Consider the following 18,021-nt stretch of genomic DNA (forward strand, 5'->3'; position numbering starts at 1 on the left):
GAGCATCCTACCCGTCGTAGGAATGATGTCACGCAACACACGCGTTTGAAGATATGTGCTGGCTTTCTTCTGGTCTTTTTTGTCGGGAGCAAACTTTGATAGCTGATATCATCTGCATGTCATGCGTTCAGCTAGGTTATTCTGCAACGTTGATGATTAATATAAAAGCGAACCACGCGGATATGTTTTGCAGGGTTATTTTCACATCTTGTAGCATATAATAAGCACCACTTTTCCAGAACATACTTAACCTCCTGTTGTAGGACATTCTGGATACTTGACAGTGTGCGAAGAAACATGGCGCGTTCCAAATTACCGTGGGCTCGCGCAGGGTACAAGCATTTTGAATGTCGTTGCTCGCCTCTTTCCTTGTGTCATTGGTCATGCGGGAGATTGCTAAACCGCATAATTATTGACAAGTAGAAGTTGCTCTCTTTAAACGCACTTCAATCTTCAGAAGTGTCGTCAGGTATTGAGAAATGCAGAACGGGCACCCAGAATACCGTGTTGTTTATAGATACAGCGGCAGATGTAGTCGCCTATATCTGGACACGGATATAGCCAGTCCAATGTCCAATATCCAGTCCAATGCAATTAATTAGGAAGAAATGAGACATCCACACAATCGAAGCGATTGCTACGATTGAGTGGATGTCTCATTTTACCTTGATTAATTACTTACCTCAATCTTGTGTGTTTCCGCAGAACTATTACGTTACAAAGGCAATATATTGCCCAAGTCTGCTTTGGTCTGAATAACAAATTTACTGGTCTTATAGTTCCGTAGTCTCGCTCATAATCAACATATAGAACTCCAGGTCTAGGTGTTCAATTGATTCCAACTGCATTAAAGAATTTCGGGCTTCCATTCTACTCCTATTCTACTTGACTGACTTGTACCATCATTCCATTCCCATTCTATTTCGGTTGCTTAAAAATACGCACTGGTTCAGAAATCATTACAACTGCCAAATTACCACTTCGCAACTTTCGCGGACACCACGCAACATTTGAAAAGTTGCACTGCTTTCCATAGTAAAAACTGCGCGAGAATTTCTTAGTATTTGGTGCAAAGGCAAAGGCAAAGCCCGCGCTTTCAGAGTAGCCGAATTCGCGCATAACTGTTGGCGAAAATACGACGCTCACTCATTTAGAGTAGTGCATGTTCACACCTAACCGTCGCTATACGAGCGATGGCCGTTGATGTCCGGGATGCGTAGACCTGCCTAAATTGAATTACGATATAATCAATGAGAGTCCAGATAAGTAAGGCACTGTTACCACGTATCTGCCGTGTCCCCCTTATTTGTTTATTTTTGTTTCTTGTCCTTTAGAATATTATTAGGAGGTTACCACCAACTAAGCAAGGAGTTGGTGAGAGAAAGATTGTAGTAAAGAAGGGCCATTATATAATGTAACGATCCTATTCCATTGTTCTAACTTTGCACATTTCCTTAGTGGCCCGAGCGGTGCTCGGCCCACATTATAACAGCTATCGGCAGGTCATAAAACATGCATGATAACAATGAACTAGAACACAGCGGATGGAATCGTTATGTTAGACCAGCTTATTGCTTCGTCTCCCCAATGCCGCGTGGCGTGGGCAACACGCGCACACAGATTATGAACCTGCACGATTGAGTTCCTGCGATAAGATATACTTTCTACAGCTTCCGCAAAACGAAAGTACGGCCTCCAGGTGTTCCGCGCCTGTTAAGCGTCAGGCGGCCGGCGCGTTGCTGGCTGCCATGCTCTTTAACAACTGCTTGGCCTGCACGATCCGGTTGACGCTGGGCTCGTTGTGAGCCTTGGACACGCATGCGGTGCTGTGGTCCTCCAGGTCGACGTCGTACATGGCCCAGCCGAATGTGGCGAAGCCCGCCGTGCGCATCAACTGGTAGCACTTGCGTATCTGCGCACGCAAGATTAGATACAGGGGACTAATCACTCATTCGATCAACCAATGGCCCTCAGTACGTGTCATCTGCGGAGTAATTGACCAAGGCAGCGGTTAGACCTGTAACGCAGCCGAGGGTGCTAAGAATCTCCGGACACAGACAGGACAACAATGCACACTGACCCTGGAAACATTTGACAGCCGAACCCTCTCGAGTGAGACTAGCTTAGCAGGCCTGTTTCAGGAACTATCAGGCATTGTTTGGGATATCATTGGCTTTAGAGAGGTTAGAAGAACTGGTGAGGCTTATACAGCGCTGTCTAATGGCCACGTCCTCTGCTACAAACGATTTCCAGATAAGAAGCACTACGAAGTAGGATTCCGGATCCATAAGGTCATAGCTGGCAACATTGATGAGTTCTGCAGCGTTAATGAAGGGGTAGCAGTAGTCATAAGGAACCTAATAAGAGGTATAAATTAAAGGTAGTGCAATCCTAGGCTCCAACCTCCAGCTATGATGATGATGAAGTAGATCAGTTTTATTAAGATGTGGAATTAGCCACGAGAAAAGTAAAACTCAGTATACTGTAGTAATGGGCGACTTCAATGCAAAAATGGGGGAAAAACAGGCTGGTGAACAACAAATTGGTAACTCGGCGCCAAATCCAGAAACACTATAGGAGAGATGTTGGCAGAATTCGCGGAAAGGAATAAGCTGCGAATAATGAACACCTTCTTCAGGAAGCATAGCAAGAAAAGTGTACCTGGAAAAGCCCTAATGGTGAAACAAGAAACGAAATTGATTTCATACTTTCTGCCGATCCCAGTATAGTGTAGGACGGAGAAGTGTTAGGGAGGGTAAAGTTCAGTGACCATAGGTTAGGGACGGATCCATTTCAATTTGAATAGAAAGAGTAAAATAGTTCAAGAAGAAACAGGCCAACCGGGACACAATAAGGGTAAAAGCATAGCAATTCAGGCAGGTATTTGTAAACAATTATGCAGCCTTAGAACAGCGAGATGAAGACGAGATAGAAGTAAATAATGAAACCGTAACTAGGCTAGCTTAAGAAGCAGAAATTGAAGTAGGAGGTAACCCACCAAGGCAATCAATAAGTAAGCTCTCAACGAAGGACCTAATAAAGAAACGACAAAGAATCAGTGTCCCAACTCAAGAAATCAGAAAGAGTTCGCGAAATTGTCAAAACTGGTGAACAAGGAGAAAATAAGGGATATTCAAAATTATAACGTAAGGAATACTGAGTCAGCAGTATAAAATGAACGCAGCATGAAATAAGTGAGCAGAAAACTTGGGATAGGACAAGCCAAGATATATATCTGAAAGATAAGCGGAGTAATATGATCAGCAATTTTGAAGACATAGTAAAAGCAGCGGAATAATTCTATACTTACCTGTGCTATACCCATAGCAACCACGATACCTCGATTCAACGTCGTAATGAATAGGTTACAGAGGCTCCTTCTAAATCTAGCGATGAAATCAGAAGGGCCTTAGAAGACATGAAACGAGGAAAAGCGGCAGGAGGAGAAAGAATTAAAGAAGGAAGAGACATCATGTTTAAAAAGCTTGCGGCCCTATATACCAAATGTCTGACGAATTCAAGGGTCCCAGAGAAGTGAAAAAATGTCATGGTTATACTAATCCACAAAACGTCAGACCTTAAAGAAATGAAAAATTATAGGCAGATTAGCTTACTTCTAGCATTGTACAAAATATGCGCAAAAATATTTTCCTATAGAATAAGGGCAACATTTTACTTCAGTCAACGATGAGAACAGGCTGGCTTCAGAATGGATACTGTACAATAAACACATCCACGTCATCCATCAGGTAATTGAGAAATCTACAGAGTACAATCAGCCTCTCTAAATGATTTCATCGGTTACGAAAAGACATTTGATTCATCAGAGATATCAGCGGTTATATAGGCATTACGTAATCAACGAGCACAGGAGGCTGACGTAAATATCTTGTAAAATGTATACAGAGGCTCCACAGCTACCTTAACTATAACACAGGGGTCAGACAAGGAGACACAATCTCTCCGATGCTATTCACTGCATGCTTGGCCGAGGTAGTCAAGGTATTAAACTGAGAAGGCTCAGGAGTAAGGTTCAACCGTGAATATCCCAGCAACCTTCGGTTTGCAGACAACATTGTCCTGTTCAGCAACAGCGGGGACGAGTTGCAATGAATGATTGAGGACCTTAACAGAGAGAGTGTAAGAGTGGGGTTGAAGATTAATCTGCAGAAGACAAAGATAATGATCAATAGCCGGGCAGGGGACAAGTGTTCAGGATCGCGAATCAGCCTCTAGAATGGGTGCCAAGAGAAGTGCAGTCGATGACTGCAGAAGACTAGGTGAGGTGATGAAATTAAGAAATTCGCAGGCGCTATAGTTGGAATCTGTTGGCGAAGGACGAGGGTAATTGAAGATCACAGGGACAGGCCTTCGTCCTGCAGTGGACATAATAACAGGCTGACGATGATAATGACGGGAAGTGTTCTCCGGCTTGGAACAAACTAAATGATAGCTACAATTGCGCTGCGCGGTTAAGTAGCGACGAGCCATCGAAATAAGAAAAGGAAACAAAGAAAGAAACAAAGAAACAAATAAAGTAATAACAGTAGAGAGAGAGCAAGCAAGAAACAAAGAAAGACAGAGAGAGAGAGAGAGAGAATGAAAGAAAGCAGGAAAGAATTAATCGGTGAAAGAAAGAAGGAAGGGAAGTGGAGGTTGTTCCGAGATTGCTTATTCCGAGAGTTTTAGAAACCTAGCTTAGTACTGCGCCTCATATTGCACCTGTCTATGTTTGCCTCCCATAAATACGTACAGCAGGGCTGCACAACTGGAAACTAGCAAAAAGCCGAAACCAATTATCTTCTCGGAGAGAGCCGCACTTTGGCGAGAAACGTCGCATGTTTTGCTTCCTGAAAGGTACTCTTTATTTAGCATTATCACGCTTGTCCTAACAACGACTTGAAGTTTAAAGTCGGTCATTGAAGACAGAAGATGGGTCTTGTTGAGAGACGGCTGAAGAGAACATCTGCTCAAAGCGGTATAGATGCTTCAGAAGAGAGAAATCAGTTTCAAAGCCTCTCTCTTTGTGTAAGGCCGAAGGAGGAACTGCTCCCGCTTCAGTGCCTTTTATTTCCGACGAACACTCAAGTCGACGAACCCTAGCTGCTCTGCGGAGTTGGAGCTTTCCGGCATCACCATGAATAGGTCGAGAAACAGATTGTCGTCCCGTTTCTGTTCTAGTAACGATTTGAGACACTGTTAAAACCATACCAAAACGTTGTGTGAATTATCAGAAGATTCAGCGACTCCGCTCTATTCTGTACGTTCGCGAATGTGCACCTTCGAATTGAAAAGATTGTCTGATGCTAGAAGACAATGAAGGAAGAAAACATTTTGATTGAATTTTTCCACTATGAAAGGAACACGAAAAACAGAAAGAGAAAAAAACCCTGCGCCTTTCGCCAGATTTTGCAAGAACAGATTTTGCCAGTCGGGCTAGCATGATGCCCCGACACAGTCTTAGCCGGTCTCATTAAAATTCTTATTACGGACTCATTAAGGTATCACAATGAAGAGCAGCATGTTGTATCAGTGTAGTGCAAAGCTTCGAACGACGTCATTTGTGCCATGCAGTACTGCTGCGCGCGAATATCCTCCATTGAAACTAAATTCTGATGGACTACCAGTGCGAGAACATATTTGCTGAGCTCGAAAAGAAGGCGGACACACCACGCAACGGCGCCGCTTTTCAGGCGCCACCACATGCGGTGATTCAGTCGCAACTTGCTGAGAAAGCGCGTGTTTGATTTAGTCGTGGACGCAGCGCCAATAATTTCGTTTGCGGCGTTGATAATGCGCCTTTCCAATCTTTTCCTGAAGAGAAATCCCACATTTGCACATATTTTCTGTTTTGTTTTGTTTTAGTGTGCTAGACGCCGCCACGTGGTGTGCTTAATGGTCACGGACAAAATAGTGTTTTTTTTTTTCTTGTGGTATGGACATGCGATATCACCCTTAGACCATAGACGTCTGAACTCAATCGCGGTCTGTATGTTAACCTTGGTGCGCACGCACACTCATATATATATTAATATATCTAATCTCGTAAGAAGCCAACAAACAGAGATACCAAGAAGAGCATAGGGGCAATTACTTTTACTTAATGACTCCATTAAACAAATGTAAAATAAATAGACATAAAAGTGGATGAGAGAACAACTGGCCGCAGCTGGTGCACGTACCCACGTCTTCGGATTACGCGTGCGATGCTCTTACCAATTAAGCTGCCGCTGTGCCATCTTCTCATGTACGAAACAAGAAGAAAGGAAACTGAGGGACCCGATTTTTATTGTTCATATGAGGGTTACTTCTAGCTAGAACTAACCCTCATGTGCGTAATATATATATATATATATATATATACATATATATATATATATATATATATATATATATATATATATATATATATATATATATATATATATATATAGCCCAATGCAAATAAATGTTAGGGTTCCCCATTTGGCTCCTTTCCTGGCCGGTCTGCGTTATTGCCGTCTTTGCTGCTTGCGAGCCCATTATTGAAGTGCGCAGGACGATCACAGGTTTCTGCCTCAAGGAATAGATCGTCCATCGCTCTCGCAAATGAGCCATGCCAGACGGAGCGCGCATGCCGCATCTTTTGCGCGTGCAGCGAACACGGATCAGTGAACGAAGGATAAAAAAAAACAGCAAATTCTATATTTCCAGTTTCATCGATGCTTAAAAATACGAATGTCCTCCACATCTACAAATCCCTACAGCTTCGCATAAACATTAGAGACGACGTGGTGAATACCTCAAAAAAGCACAGCAGACAGTCGATTACTGACACTTTGACTACAGCATACCTAATCTAACCAGATATTCTTCTGCTAGAAGCTCACCTCGCTCTTCCAAGCTGAAGCTTGGCCTCCTACAGTGGTGGCTCTAGTCGCGCGTAAAAAAAGAAAGTAAAAAAAAAGCGGAGCGCACTTTGTCTAGACATAACGCAACGTAACGTGATTGCCCGACAGGTAGAGCAGCATACGACAAATTACGGCGACGCGCGTAATCGCCGATTTAAAAGTTGGCTGCACCACTGATACGCCACAGAGGGCTTCGCAGGATAGCGAGCTTAACAATTAGGGAAAGGCTGCCCGAAGCAACGTCCGTAATTATCCTGTGCTGCACTTTCATTAGTGCTTGCGCTAAGAAATCTGTAAAACAGTGCCCTTACATCCCGCTTCCTTTCCTTAGGACTTGCAAAGGCAGTGGTAAGAGATTATTCTGTCTATTTCTCAATGCCTGGAGTTGAAGAGAAAGGGAAACGCACAGGAAAGTACCCGTTAATTAAAGTGTGCACAACCCACTTACTGGGCACGCTTACTGCCACGTCGCCGACAAGTTTCTCATCTGGAGTTCTTGGAGCCAGTATAACTTCATCTGCGCCGCGCACGGAAAGTATTTTTGATAACGTGATGTGTTCTGTAACATCTTCGAACTCTGCCATATTTTTGCTGGCAGCGCATCATGCCGCACAGTGCGGTGCCTGTGTTTTACCCCAAGCAGAGTTTCGACAAAAAAAAAAGAAAAAGAACGAGGAGACGAGACGGGCTCGATTTTTCGTTGTTCACAACCATACGAAATAGAAGTGAATAAAGCAAGAAAAGTCACGGGGAAAGGAAATTGTTACGTTTAACGGAAATGTCGAAATAGCAGCGAGGAGAAGTTCATCTCCTTAAAGTCTTGTCTTTCAGTGCATGCGAACTTAGGTGCCGATAATATTTGTCCTTTTCTTTTGTTTGAGAGAGAGAGAGAGAGGGCTCTTCATTAGAAAAACTGAGAATTTTGCCGGCGCGTATGTAACCGCTGGCATGCTACTCTGTATAGGGATGGGGAATGGGATTAAAAGATTCCGCAAAAGAGTGGGAGAAAAAAAAGGATAAAAATAAATATGAAATACCCGAGTGGACCTGATACTAATATTTACAGGTGACATGGCGGGTAAATTTAGGCTTTTGTATAGGAAAGATGCAATTTTTAAAGCTTTCCTATTTGACCAATTTCTGTCAGGTATTTGAACAATAAGTCCAAAACCCGTCGCTGTTTTGAAGGGCCGGGCATTGGACCTAAGATGCTCGGTAAGGTTAACGGTTCGTGGCAAATCATGTCCAGTTGGTGCTCAAAAAATTGTCGCTCGTCGCGGTACGCGGGGCATTCTAGTAATATGTGCTCAATTTTCTCTGAGTTGCGACAGTTATCACAGTATGGGTTAGTGGTAAGTCCTATGCGGTACAGATAATTGTTCGTGTATGCCACGTTCAGTCGAAGACGATGGTACAATGTTTCTAAGTGTCGAGGAAGTGGTCGTGGAATTTTCGGTCTCATTTCTGGGTCAATGTAACGTTGGAAGTTATCTTGGTGAAGCGGCAGATTCAAGATGCGGTCTTTTTCTTGCTAGGCATATTTTTTTGCCATGGTTGAAGCGTCGGCTTTTGTAAAAAATGTTCTTCTGAACTTGCGGTATTGGAGTCCCTTTCTGGCAGCTTCGTCCGCTTTTTCATTTCCTTCTTTTGTTTGAATTTCCACACACCCTTACCAAGCTCATATCGCCGTTATATTGAAATCAATTCAATTATTCAATTTCATATCAAATGTCAGGGAACGCAGTCAAAATGCCTCGAAATGCTTCGCGAACTACCAGCAGCTCGTAAACATTACACGTAGAGCAGGGAGTGTATATGCGCACATGCAACCTTCTTTCTGTAAGTTGGCGTTACAAGTATACAGAGCGCGGGATTTCAGAAACGCCTGTTTTTATTTTCGCTGCAGCCTAATATCCAGACTTCCAAGTTGTACTACTACGCGTTTGTCGTATAACACCTGCTGTTGAAAAATGTTTTCGAGAAATAAGGAACTCATAGCATTTGATTTGATACAGTATTGTGTAGTTTACCAGACTTTCTCGCATTTCATATCCTGCAGCCCGTGAAGTTTTCACGCCAATTGTACGTAATGTGTGTAAAAATAGCAATGCATGACAACTCATTACAGAATAGAAAAAAGGAAAAAAATGTAAGGAACAAAACCACTAGAATAAACATGAAGTAAATTCAGAGAAATTTATTGACAGCAGTACAAGGCTTTTATCTAAGTATATGCCAATGTATAGAAACTAGCATGTTTTTCTTTTGAAGTAGTATTTACTGAAAAGTCACCAAACAGAATCCTGCGGCTTGCATAAAATGAATATATCATGCGTACAACAGAGACGTCTAAGTTTGTCGGTTCCTATCACAGTAGCGCACATCCTAAATTTACAAAGAGAACATGAAGGAGGCACAGAAACAACGGGTCGTGTTGCCTCTTTTACGTCCCGTCCGGAAATTCAGGTGGTACGCTACGTGCGCTCGCAGTCTCTTCAGTGCTCCTGCCATGCATATGCACAAGTCAAGCTGCAGATTCACTGACCTTGGCCATGACGCTTTCGATGCTTTCGAACGAGCGCCACGTCTTGGTCTTCTTGCTGAAGTCGTAGACGATCAAGTCGTCCGCCCCCACCGTGCCCCGGGTCAGGGGGTTGCGACACGTCTGCAAAACACGCAGCACGGTTGAGCTACGACTCGACTATTTCCCCCTGAACTATGCCTCTGCATATTTCATTGTGACAGCAATTATGCTGACGTTCATAGTCGCTCAACGGATGCTCGCCGTTGGCAACGGCATCGTCACTCTGTCCTGCTATCGACGATACATGCTCGGCCCCCGCTTAGAAGATTATGCTTCCTTTCATGCTTAACAGGCGATGCTGTGCAAGCTACGCGAGAAGTTCGGTCATCAAAATTGACCGCTGCGCGGCAGTGGCGTTTTACGGCGAAGCTGTTAGTCTATCGTTGGTTGTGATTTTCTTGTGGCGTGCTCACCCTAAACACGGCAGCTGGAATCCGCGTAACAGAATTATGTTTTCTCGTATACCCGTATTACAATCCGCTGCTAGCATGTCTGCAGTTGTGTGTAAGTCCTACTATACGAATTTCCTGACAAATTTTACACTAAAAAATTCAATTACTTGAATAACGCACTTGCGCAAGGCAAAGCGCCTACAAGGATGAGGACGTATGCTGTGCTAACAGTACCGCCACCTACCGGCCGCGGCCACTCAGACAGACAGCTTCCGCGTAACAGATTTTATTGCGATAGCAATCCAGGCTCATTTCTGCCTTCGCCGGTCGTCGTCACTGCGATGTTCCGCATAAAGTCCAAGGGCGATAGCATCGTCTCCGCGCGCCGTGTGCTTCATGTGCGTGTGAAAGCATACACTTTTAGGCAAAGTTACACCCTTTGCCTTGCCCCTTCTGCCACACAACGATAATCGTCATCTGCCTTGATGCGTTTCCATTCTTTAACGCTGCGAGCCCGGTATTTTCCAGTAACGAACGGCACGCGCGTTATCAGCATGGAACAGTTTACACCCTTTGGAGTGCCCCTTCTGATAACGCGCGTGCCGTTCGTTATTGGAAAGTTCCGGGCTCGCAGCGTTAAAGAAAGGAGACGCATCAAGGCAGATAACCATTATTGTTGTGCGGCAGAAGGGGCAATCCAAAGGGCGTAACTTTGCCTAAGAGTGTACAAGGGTGAGCCGACGATAGCAGCTCAACGCTTGGCAACAGCCATCGAAGCCAGTAGCCATTGCAGGCAGCAGCTCGAAACAGCTCGACGTTTTACTTCGGCGGCTTCTACGCATGGCGCGCCCGCGCGGGCCCTATTTTGAAAGTGAACTGAGATAAGTACAGAGTGTAGGTGCGAGGGGGGCTCAAAGCTTCGTGTGCGTTGCTTTCTCGACGCTTAGTTTGCGTTGAAGCGACAGGCAACACGAAGGTCACTTCACTCGCCAGGGCCGCTGCGCCATTTGACAGCGAGTTTCCGCGGTCATCGAGTGAGATGTCTCTATGCTTGCTTGTGAGCGCGTGACATCATGCTTGTTAATTTAGTTAGCAAGCGAATTTGTACAAAGTTTGCACGGCCTATAAAACTACTCTCCTTACTGCTCCTATTAGAACTCCTACCCTTACGGGTGCTAAAGTTGTTTTCTTGTATATTCCAATAACAAACCAAGGCCATGATGCCCGAAGCTCGCATGCAAGTCGTACTTTGTGCATCTGCTGACGCAATTTACTTTTAAATAATATTTTGCTCAATAAGGCGCACTTGCACTTGGTGGAGGGCCTAGAAGAATGAGCATATATGCTGTATTTCCGCACACGTGCGTGCGCGCGTGGCGTACGTCGCTTGCGGTGGTGACGCTTCTGCAACTTCGTCTAACGTCAGTCGGGGTGCTTTAACATCCGCACCAGTTTCGCTGCGCATCCACTTTCCCAAGGTGGTACTAAGGCAGAATTCTTTTGTTGGTGTGAATGCAGCCACTGTTAAAGGTATCCCTAATCTCCACTTCCATGAATTCAGCAAAATATAGAGTGCCTCCAGAGATGCAAAGTGACGCTTTCCTCCAAAAGCGAGGAAGCCAAGTGTACTCGCAGCATCACGCTCCCCTCAGTCTCCTCGGCCGGAGCCAGGGCAGTGTTCTGGCTTCTGCTGCTGGCGTTGTGCGAACGTGCATTAGCTTTCCAGCTGCCCATCTGTGTACATACAATCAAGCTAAATTTATTTAATCCGCACTTTGGACACTGACCAATGCCGAAACTTCAGCGGTGTTGCAGGCGTGGCATCTGCAATACCGCTGGCGCCAGACCGCTTGAGCGCAACGCTAAAGCTTGCTGTCGCTTTCAGTGCAGCTCCTTCAGATAAAACTGTCAATTTCTCTCGCCCAGCGCAAAAATACGGCGCTCACTTCATTGTAGTCGTGCTGTATAATATTAGGGATAATAATTGCAGGAAGCGTTTTGCGAGAAATAAAGATGACATGGGAGAAAAAAATAAGTGCTGTAAAATGAAGAGAACACTGATTTGCAGAATGCTTCGGGCAAAATTATATACACGTGAATTACAAGAAAGTAAGAATGGATTGTTAATTTTCAAACTAATGCAGCTAATAAAGATGGAAGTATTGGGTTAGTGGGTCGTTCTTAATTAAAACCACGTACAGCGCGAAGCAGGAGGACTAAGAGAGACATCACAAACTGTGCTTTATTTCAACACATAAACTTCGAAATGAAAGAAGTGTAGCTATCCTTGATGGCCATTAGAATTAAAATTAAGGGCAAGAATAACAAGTCAGCTGTACTTTCCAAGGCTAGTAGCTTTGGGCGTGAAATGTAGGTTGTCATACCGGCAGCGAGGTACACGCTGAGCTGAACTACTGCATTCTTTTGAAAATATCTAATCAGCAGGCAACAAAGTGCCGGACATGGAGTACAAGCTTCACACCTTGCCTTGTGTTATTCACGTGTACAAGTGGACATACTGTCGACTGAAAACTGTGTCCTGATGACTGCCGATTTTAGATTATATAGAAGTCCACACAATTAGTTCGAATTGCGTAGAACAGAACGAGTTGTGAAAAACCTAACCTCACAGAGAAGAACCCATACAATTGTTTAGGGCATCTGCATTAATTGAGTTTAGATCACGCCTCTCTCAATTAATCACTCTTTCGCCCTTCTTCAACTGTAGTTTTCTAAACGTCATCATATATTCTAGCAGTAGTGCATATATACACTTTCGCGTAACAAGAAAAATCGGCAAGAGAAGCAGTTTCCATTGCTGCACATCATGTTTTTCGGGCGTATAGGCCTTTGTGACTCGGAAGTCTCCGAAGTGACATTGAAAGTTTTGTTTCATCGCGCTGTGGCGCAGCGGGTACGTTCAAAAGAAATTCCTACTATATCTGTGTGTGCACAGGCTTCCGACTTTACTGTTACTGCATTTCTTTTTATTCAATTATTAATCGAACATGCGTATCATCGCATGCTGAATATCTACACTTATTTTGCTTGTTTGCGCCTCTTTACTTTCTCTTACACTCCCTTCAACTGTCGCTTGCGGCATCAATATTAATTGCGTGGTTGCACTCTCTTATGCCTGCTCCTAAAGCTCTCGTGTTTCCCTGTTATTATATGGCAGCGATGTTTTCTGCCTCTGTAAAAAAAGGTATAACTTTCCTTTGTTCTTCACGGTGGATTCAAGGCGAACGTTCGCCGTTGTCATCACCGCCGCCATGATATTCCGTGTAAAATCTAAGTTGGATAACATCGCCGCGTGTTGTGCATGCGAGGGAAAGCGCGTGCGAGTGAGCCGAGAAGGCTGGTGGCTTGATGCGCGCTGTCTTCCCGCGCACGCAGTGTAGGAGTCGCGCAATCTCAAGTTTCGGAGACTCGTGGAAGCGAGAGAGAGAGAGAGAGAGAAAGAGAGAAAGAGCCCGAAGCGTTCACCCCACTCTGTTGGCGTTCATTATAAGGCCAGCATTGTGAGAGTGAGGGTTCGCGATCATCCCGTAAAATGTGTGCATGTTGGTCTGCACGGACTTGACAGCGTGCTTGTTAACTCAATTAGCAAACGAACGTTTGCTGCAATTTACACGGTCTATAAAACTAAGAGCCTTAATTACTTCACGAGTACTACGTTTCATACTTAGCAAGCACAACGCTGCTGGAACTACGAAAGTAGTGCGGTCATACAAGTGTGAAACCACGCGTCTCGCAGTGCACTTGTATATACTTGATTTGTCACGCTTTCTACCGAGTAACTATACTTCATATGTCACAACTGCAACTTGTGACCTTAAGGTAGCCTTAAGTTTCGCATCATATCTGCATCTTTGTGCTGTTCGTATGCGACACACTGTGTTTTAGTTTCCAGCGCCGGTTGTGTGCCGTGATCGCTTGTCGCAGAAATGTGGCACCACGCTCGTACGGAGGCAAATAGCTCAACAGCTGCGACACCTTCCATGTAATGAATACTGCATGTTTTGTGACGTAGAAATAGGAGATCTAATTTCGCTTCGAATTACACGGCACTTATATATTTTTATTCATGGCGCACTACTTTTTTGCTTGCGGTTGGGAACAGTGAGAGAGGTCTGCCTAGCCTTCGTCGCGTTGTTGCTATGAGTGAAACGGAATGTTTAATTGGCTGATAGTTTGCTATCGCTATCAATGCTTCACTTTTATGGTGAAACTACCACGCGTTTTTCTGTGCTTCATACGGGAGTAATCAGCACTCCAATATATGACGATTGCACAAGACAGATCTCGCTGCTTTCCGTGGGTCAATCGGTGGGGCTTTTCGAAGTCTCCTTCGCAGAAACAACATCGGCGCGTGGAGAGCACGACTGACCTCGCCGCACACCAGTTGAGTATTAAAATGTCATGGTCTTGTCTCGGTTCCTTTTAAATCTAGTCTTTTCGCATTAGTACTGGAAATGTGCCCTGTAATAGAAAAATCAGGATGATGCCCATACCTGCTCGTAGGGTGCGAGCTCGCTGTGCGAGCAGGCGATGTTCCAAGTTCCGTCGATGCCCGCCATGCCTGCCGTCGACACGCGGTAGTCCAAGACGCCCAGGGTTAGCGACATGGCGAATGTCGCACTCACATTACGACCGTCACGCAGCATTTCCAACGTTCCGCTCTGCGCAGAAGCGAAGACTCGCTCGCTTTTTTACGAGGCATAAATTAGAGAAAAAGACACGGGCGGAAATAAGCGCGTACTTTACGTCTGGCCTGCTATCGGTCTCTAATATGTGGTAATCATCATTGCGATGACTCATTTCTCCAGACGTCGTTGAGTGTCGAACCTCCGTCAGCACTAAACACTCCAAACGAAGGTTCAGCTCTATCAATAATATATTTATGAAAGCATTCTGAATCTGAAGGCGCTCGTACGGGCCCCAGCTGAACCAGCGAGGCGGAACTGACGGGCTCACATTTGTGCAGTCAACCGCGAAGGTTTACGGACCACGGGATCTCAAAGAACGTTCAGTTTCCGATCAGCCTGTAACAGCAGTCAGTAAAACGAAACATCACAATGCCGTTCACATATACTGCTGTAAATGTGAATACTAGGCTGCGTTGAGAGGCTGCGCTGTTTCTCACATCTCGTGTTCCGTAAAATTTTGTGGCTGACTGTACGTCCATCTGAACGAAAGAAAACAACTAGAGCTGAACGAGCGTCCGGGAAGGCCACCTCAGTTTGGCTGCGCAAGGCAATTTGGCAAGTTGGGAACCCGCCCGGTTGCCACCGCCGCCACCGCACGCGCCGAGAACGAGCCGAACCCACTGTAAAGACACTTGTACTGGATGCGCCGACGTGTTATGACTGCACGCGTTCGGTTTTACTGGCCTGTAGGCTTGTAACCCCAGACACGGCCTTGAACGTACGTGATTTCAAATGGAAGCAGAAGCGAATGAAAGTGCAAGTCTGTAGCAGCGTTCGCAAGCATGCGACAAGTGGCGCATCGCATCCCTATGCAGGGTGGTAATGACTTAGGAAGGCGAATCGCAATGATTCGCCAGGAAAGGGTTTACGTCGAAATGGGCACGCTGACTCACGCGGTGCGGTAAATGCTGGTGTATCGTGCCGAAGGGAAGAGGAAAAGTGGGACGGCTGCTGGCGCGTTGTTATTCCCAATACTCGTTGGCGAAAGGAACTCACCACAAACAATTTCCATATTCTTTCGAACGAAGGTGTCACATTAAACGCTGTCGCGCAGTATAACGGCCATGCACTAGGAAATGCGATACGCTATATTGTCTCATTCGTGTACACGCGGCTATATGCCGAGGAGCAACACCACGATGAGCGTGTTACCCGGTTAGGGGTTTCATACAATGAAGCAAGAAGAGCGGTCGCCTTTTACCAGCCTCAATACAACACGTTGCTGCAGGCTAGTTCGTCCCCGCGGTTGCCTCGTGTATACTTACAAGGGATGGTAGGCTAAAGTCATTGATGTGCTCGTGGGTCCAGGAGCTGGTCGGCTCCACCTTGCATTCGTTAGGCGGCAGCACGGGCGTGTGGGAGATAGCGATGAACAGGTTGACGTTGCTGGAGAAGCAGAAAGGTGCAATCAGCTTAACATAACGGCAATAACAACGCTTTACGAGATTTGAAGTTCCTTTTTGCGTAAAGGTGCTTAATTTATTAAGCTGAGTGGTCACGACAAGTGAATTTTATTTGCACATGTATAGTAGTTTGGCTGCTTTGTTGGTAGAAAACTACGGTGCACTATAGCATTCGCTATAATATCGTACGTGTTATTTGGCATCGACTGTAGTTTTGAAGATTTCAGTCACTTTAACGCCTCCTCCGCTTATATCTTTGCTTTATTGGAGTGAGCAAGCAGGCATGAACTCTAATTCTTTAACATTGAAGCTTAAAAGAGCAAGGTAAATATGTGGCAAGCACCAAAATATAAGAGCTTTTAACAAGTATTTGCACTAATTTGTTCTACACTGTGGCTAAATGTTTAGAAGCAACATGTCACGTTAGAAGCTAGGCCAATGCGTCAGCAAACCTTACGGTTTCTCAGTCAGTGCTCTCAAATTTTTACAAACAAGTGGTCGCGCACGATATCGGTGACATTGTTTTCAATGTCGGCGCTGTTTGGGAATGCAGTCCACTAGCGTGCAAAGGATTCGACAACAAACTGCCAGCTGTTATTTTTTCTCCTTTTTTTTCAAGCTTATTTTTAACTCCGTACATTATTTCGAGACGGGTAATAGCCTACACCAGCTATCGACGTAAAGCAGTAGGTAGTGCAGCGCAAACCAAAACACACACTGCAACCGCTTTTTAGTGCCCTCAACTTATTATATAGCACATTTTGCTTTCTTACCTCGCGATCCCAGTCGGAAAAGGCAGCATAGCTCCCTTTGCGTTCTTAATAGCTCTGAGAAAGACGCCAATGAACGAGACGCCAGAGGTAGGGACGGCTGACTTCATGGCGCTGTTCAGGAGCTGCGTACAAACGGAAGACGCACGTTTGTTAAGGTCCTGTGTCGTGCCTCCTTGGAAAAGAGGCACCCCGTGTGATACTTTCGCACTGCGGCACCACCTCGTTGTGGTAGTCACTATGGTGCTCATGGGTTTATACAAAACTGCACCTTCCGTGTGTCAAAAGGCTTTTGCTCTCCTCTTGGAAAAGAAAGAGCTCTGCACCAGGTCGCACGGAGATAATGACTGGCCCCGCACAATGAGCTAGGAATTATGGACCACAGTTATGTAATTTCGTATACGTTAGTAATGTGACAATACACAAATTTTCGTGGAGGAAAAGCTGCCACAGAACATATCCAGCTGCATTCGGGGCACATGTAGTAGGCCAGTAGGCCATTGTGGCTTCGTACCGAGTATCTTGATGAACAATCTTGTGAGAAGCTGGCGACAATAATTAAAACAAGGTAATATAATGAAGAAAAAATTTGTCTATTTACAACACGATCTTAACTTTCAAAAGTTGATGCTCCGACAAACTGTGCTACTAAGTTGTCGACAGAATTGGAACACTAAGTGCAGCTTGCAACACCAGGCGGGGTTCGTGGTGAGAGCAGGGGGAAAGTAAACATGTCCGCAATAGATATTAGTAAGAGGCGATTGGAACATTGGTGGAAGTAGGGAAACGACAAAAATCGGAGACGTACGAAAACAAAGTTCACAATAGGGTGTCGGAAAATTTGGCGCAACCCACCGCCCCTTTGCTAAGGGGACGCTCATAACATCCATCCATCCATCCCAAGCAGCGCACGAGGTAGTACCTTAAGCCATTGTCGGTGGCACAAAGGTTCAGTGAAGTGGGTGGCAAGTAGATAGTGAAAAACAGTGGGAGGGCGGAGGTAGCAAAGCTCGCTCGACGGTGGCTTCGCCGGCCCGCGCGAACTGATACCGCGATACAAGTGTCAGTCTTAATAGACTGCAGGTTCACCGAATGCTCTCAGTTATTCAGAGTTTGGGCAAAGCAACTGCTATATCTTTCGCGCTCGTTATTTGTTCTTATGTTGCTGTCCATGATTCGTGGGGCATCGAATTTGGCACAGAAATATATTTGGCCAACACGATGGAAAGGACACAAGACGGCAGTAGCCGGTTGGAAATTTCTGGGAGGGGCC

The 18,021-nt window shown here is 45.2% G+C and overlaps 1 protein-coding gene across 1 annotated transcript in view; it reads right to left on the minus strand.

Moving 5' to 3' along the window:
• Positions 1–1,538: 1,538 nt before the first annotated feature.
• The window catches only part of LOC135902793 (uncharacterized), a 93,814-nt gene continuing 77,331 nt past the window's right edge, over positions 1,539–18,021 (minus strand). Inside the window, exons 11-15 of the mRNA XM_065433059.2 lie at positions 16,752–16,873; positions 15,841–15,961; positions 14,381–14,548; positions 9,436–9,555; positions 1,539–1,912 (exon numbers count right to left, since the gene is read on the minus strand). Of these exons, the coding sequence (XP_065289131.2) occupies positions 1,721–1,912; positions 9,436–9,555; positions 14,381–14,548; positions 15,841–15,961; positions 16,752–16,873 (723 nt within the window). The 3' untranslated portion in view covers positions 1,539–1,720. The remainder of the gene's footprint in view (positions 1,913–9,435; positions 9,556–14,380; positions 14,549–15,840; positions 15,962–16,751; positions 16,874–18,021) is intronic.

Source organism: Dermacentor albipictus, chromosome 1 (genome assembly GCF_038994185.2).
Source record: "Dermacentor albipictus isolate Rhodes 1998 colony chromosome 1, USDA_Dalb.pri_finalv2, whole genome shotgun sequence".
Lineage (NCBI taxonomy): Eukaryota > Metazoa > Arthropoda > Arachnida > Ixodida > Ixodidae > Dermacentor > Dermacentor albipictus.